General features: G+C 43.8%; 1 protein-coding gene across 1 annotated transcript; it reads right to left on the bottom strand.

Moving 5' to 3' along the window:
* Positions 1 to 641: 641 nt before the first annotated feature.
* On the bottom strand, positions 642 to 4,164 carry LOC101979085 (disks large homolog 5-like). The gene is made up of 4 exons (XM_026777613.1): positions 3,983 to 4,164; positions 3,165 to 3,348; positions 1,863 to 1,978; positions 642 to 753 (listed from the first exon to the last, which is right to left on the bottom strand). The coding sequence occupies exons 1-4, from the start codon at positions 4,162 to 4,164 to the stop codon at positions 642 to 644; spliced, it is 594 nt and encodes a 197-aa protein (XP_026633414.1).
* Positions 4,165 to 4,459: the final 295 nt, after the last annotated feature.

Here is a 4,459-nt window from a genome sequence, read left to right as displayed (position 1 = left end):
AACCAAAACCAAATGAACCATAAACAAAAATTTCAAACAAAACTCAAACAAAATAAAGATAAAAATAATTAGCATTTATCACTGAATATTGATAGAACCTACTACACCTACTACAGGCAAGTGCTTGCCTTGGAGAAACGCTAGGAATACAGTCACAATTTTAATAGCTTTTTCAAGATTCCTGGATCCATTCCACATAGGCGCTTATATATCATGTTATCCCAAGGCAGAGTCCACTTGCTGGTAAATGTAGGGTTCTGAGTAATCTTTGTCTCAGGGTTTCTGCATCTCAAGTATATTTTTGATGCGTTCTTCCCTTCTCGAGAACTGAGTCAGCAGACACATGGATCAGATTAGGTGTGATCACCTGGAGGTCAGCTGGAATTTCCCTCACTGGTGAGTTCCCAGCTACAGCGGGTGTCTTTTAGTCTGTAGGCCTTGATCCTAATGTGAAGAACATGTGTAGAAGGTGTTTGTGGCTTACTTTGGCTTCCTCAGGTCTCTCAAGTGGTATGATCAAAAAAAGAAAAAAAATAATAATCTAGGCCCAGAAGCAACCATGCTAGGTCACTGGCTAGGCAAAATCAGAACCTATGACACAAGGGTAACCAAAATTGAAGAAGAATATGTGTCCTTAGAATTCAGTATTGCTGGGGATGGGACTCAGCACCTAGTTCTTCCTGGAGATCTTTCTGCTGGTGGCTCTCATCCTGGGCAGTGGCCTGTTCCAGATGAGTCTGCAGAGTTTTAGACCTGGAAGAGAAAAGCAGTTAAGAAAAACAGGCCAGTGTGAACCTGCCACGTTAGCTGAAGATGCTTCCTCAATCCATCTCAGCTCTGCTGGACAGTGAATTTAATCTTGTGACTAATGTCATTGTTGGTACTCACCCGGACTAAATTCCCAGAGTGATGGGCCTAAAACTTTTCTCAGTCTTAAACACAAATTATAATTTCAAAGAAACACTGTTGGTGTCCATTCTACTAGAACGAATAGGGTATTCTCCTATAATTCAGGGATACCATTTTGTAAACAGCAACAGCATATTGACACTATAGTCAACAGCACATGAGAAATGCATGAGTTGTCCATGAGCTATTCATCATTTTATAGATAGCCTTAAACTGCCTGCATCTTGGGTCCCTGCAAAGGGCGTGAGGCTAGCTCAGTCCGCATGCCCAGAAGGACCCTTGAACATGAACAACATGCAGATAGAGCCTGTCATGCTAGAGCAGCATTTCCTGAGATGTGTGCCTGAGAACATTGTCCCTGTCAGGGCTCTGGGACCAAATAGAAACTGGTGCTTTCCTAAGGATTAGAGCTGGGAATCTGCATCCTGGCTTTGGGAGTCGGTTACAGAACACACCAGAGAAGGTTCTGATCTTCCCGACAGCCAAGTCATCTGCCTGGGTTCATCCTGGGAAGTCCTTAACCAATTCTATCCAGAGAGTACTTTTCACAGGAAATGGGCAAATGTTATAGAGAGCAGTGTCAAAGATGGAAATCTCTTATATACATGGGACTTTTCTAAATAAAAACGCAAATTCTACCATGCCCTGTGGTGTACACCTTTAAACACAGTATCTTGGAAGTCTGAGACAGGCAGCTGTCTGTGAGTTCAAGGAAAGCCTTGGAGAACTCAGTGTTCAGAAGGGAGAAATAGAGACTAAATTCTATAGACACACTGAGTATCATATATAATATATACTGGACAGAATTTCTTGTTGACTGGACAAGCTCAATTCTCTGAGGTCTTCTGTTCCCTGCTCTAGCTTGTAGCCTCAGAGATGGACAGAATTGATATTGTCCCCATGTCCATGGGATCCCCCTGGCTCTACCTCCTCTTCCCAGTCAGGGCTCCTACCTCATCTGAGAGACCTGAAAGTGATGCTGCAGCTTTTGGACCAAGTGCTTTTCCTGCATGACCATTTCCCTCTGCTTCTGCAGGAACTGAAAGCTTTCTTCCAATCTCTTGAGCTCCTGTTGATGAGAAAATTGTGTTCTTTAATGGGGGTTATAGACAGTCATACATATCTAAGCACAAGGAAAGGATCCCAATAACTTGCTGGTCAGTTACACAGGCTAAACAAAAGCATCTGTGGAAGTAAGAAACCCAGGTTTGTGGTACAGACTGATAGAAATACAGTGGTCTGCGCTAGAAAATGCACATGTTTGATGCACCCCAACACCCACATCCTTATACTACATACACATGCACACACACACATACACATACAAACACACATGCGTGCACTCACACTCAAAACCAATAAGGAGTGCGTGTTAAAGAAAGAGAAATACGGAGAAAGAGAGGTCACAGAAAGAAGCATCATGGTTAAAGAACAGTTGAGTTTAGAATAACCACACGAGATCTTTCAGAAAAGTCTCAGAACTCAGCCATAATTACTCAGGGGCTAAAATTACTGTGGAAAAAGTGATTGGCTTAGTCAGACTATATTGAGATGATTAGCGAAATTCTTCCGCTATCATCCCAAATCTCCCACCTTCCACCACCAGCTTGTCCAAAGCCCCTGAGATGGTCATCCAATCATCCACACATTTTATCTGCTAGATGGGAGAACAGTCCAGCACCACGCCTAGAAAACAGGGCTGACAAGATGCTACTCAGGCTTCTGCCACTATGAACCAAGAATTCAGAGAAAGCAAAGAGAACATTGGGATGCAGGCAGAAAAGGGAAGTCCACAGGCCACCCAAATCCATGAGTATGAGAAGCACTATTTTGCACTGGCACAGGAATCACCACCTTGTAAACTGTTTTCTATCTGCGATCTCACATGATCCCTGCCAAACAAAAAAGCTACAGGACCAAGAACTCACTCACTCTAAGCTCTGTACCTAGAATGCTACTGATCATAAATACATGTACATCTGTGATGTTATTGACACATCTGCTTCACTCAATTGCAGCTTCGAGCAGAGCAGAAAGGAAGGCTTGCCCATATTTCAGTTTTCCATAAGACAAAAGCTTCCCAGAAGTTCTTGTGCATGGACACTGAAGGCAAATCCTGGATAATATGAGGTTGGTGGCTGGAAGGGAGGATGGCTGAGTAAGCTGAAGTTAAAACTTGGTAGTTTGATGCTTAGACATTCAGTCAAATGGGCAAAGGGTGCCATAGCTTAGCCTAACTTGTTTCCTTCCCACACCTGTTGTTGCTGGATTTTGAGGTAACTGATCTCTTCGTCTTGGTCATTAAGGATCAATTTCAAATCCTCCAGGTGGTACTTCATCACGGTCCAATCATTCTGCAGTTTCCTTTCCTCCTGCCTTAGTTCGTCCACCTTCTTCTTTAGCTGAGTCCTTTCCATCAGTAGTCGGCTGTGCAGATCCCTGCAGCCACACAATGGATAGTAAGGCCCTGCCAGACTCCTTCTGCTACCCCTGAACCAGCACCCCAAAAGGCCTCATGATTCCTTGAATAGATAGCCAAGAGTCTGATAGAGTCCTGACAATTACACTCCAGAAGCCAAGTGAGAGAACAGGCAATCCCAGAAATTATCAAACTACTAGAAACCCCAACACCTAAAAGGATCCATGTCCCTTCAGTAGTCAGAGCTGGCCTAGCTATCTGTGGTAATGGGGAAACATCAGCATGTAGTGGGCAAACACCCTCCAAAGGAAAACAAGTTACCCAAGGTGAGCATATTCTATCTACACGTTCCTCAGCCCCCAAACCTGTAAAGAATGGGCCTGAGCTCCAGAAGTTCAAGGCTGCCTGACATTCCCCTGATGGTGTAAACACCTTTTCTATCTCCAGGCTCATGAGGCCCTAGAACAATGGTGGCAGGGGCTAACAGTCTCTTTCACACTTAGCAAAACTGAGTCCTAGATACACAAGTTTAAGAGTTGCTTGCGAAGAAGCAAATAGGCTCGATCCAGAGTTCCAGACACTCCATACAGAGAAAAGGACGTCAGAGATGGCCATTCCACAAGTTCTGTGATCCATGTCCAGATGGACACTTACCGATAGAAGACTGTCTCCTTGCTCAGCTTCTTGAAATTCTCTAAGGTCTCGGTGTTTTCACTCACAAAATTGTTTAGCTCCATCATGATCTGTTTGTGATCCATCTTTACCTTCTCATACAAAGCATTTGGCTTGTGGTTTTTGTAGGGACTAGAAAACGGGAGAAAACACCAAATGAACATAGGCTTCAAAGATCATGGGAACTGAAGTTGTATCCTGATCTACCATAGCACAGCAGATGCAAGTTTCTGGTGTCTATGTAGTGGGGACTCCTGGTACTTTCAAACTTGTTATTCTGTCCCCCAGCACAGTTACACTTGAGATGGAGGCTGCTCTGATTGCATGAGCTCACTCAATAGGACTAGATGGTAAGTCTAGTTCTCTATGCTACCAGGAGTCTCTGTCACATGTCTAAGTACACAAGACATTGCAATGACTGTTCTCCTGTTTCAGAACTCTGATTCTGGGTCCTGGTTA

Source organism: Microtus ochrogaster, unplaced genomic scaffold (assembly GCF_000317375.1).
Source record: "Microtus ochrogaster isolate Prairie Vole_2 unplaced genomic scaffold, MicOch1.0 UNK76, whole genome shotgun sequence".
Lineage (NCBI taxonomy): Eukaryota > Metazoa > Chordata > Mammalia > Rodentia > Cricetidae > Microtus > Microtus ochrogaster.
Note: the sequence above shows the minus strand (reverse complement) of the source record. Positions and strands in the feature narration are given on the sequence as shown.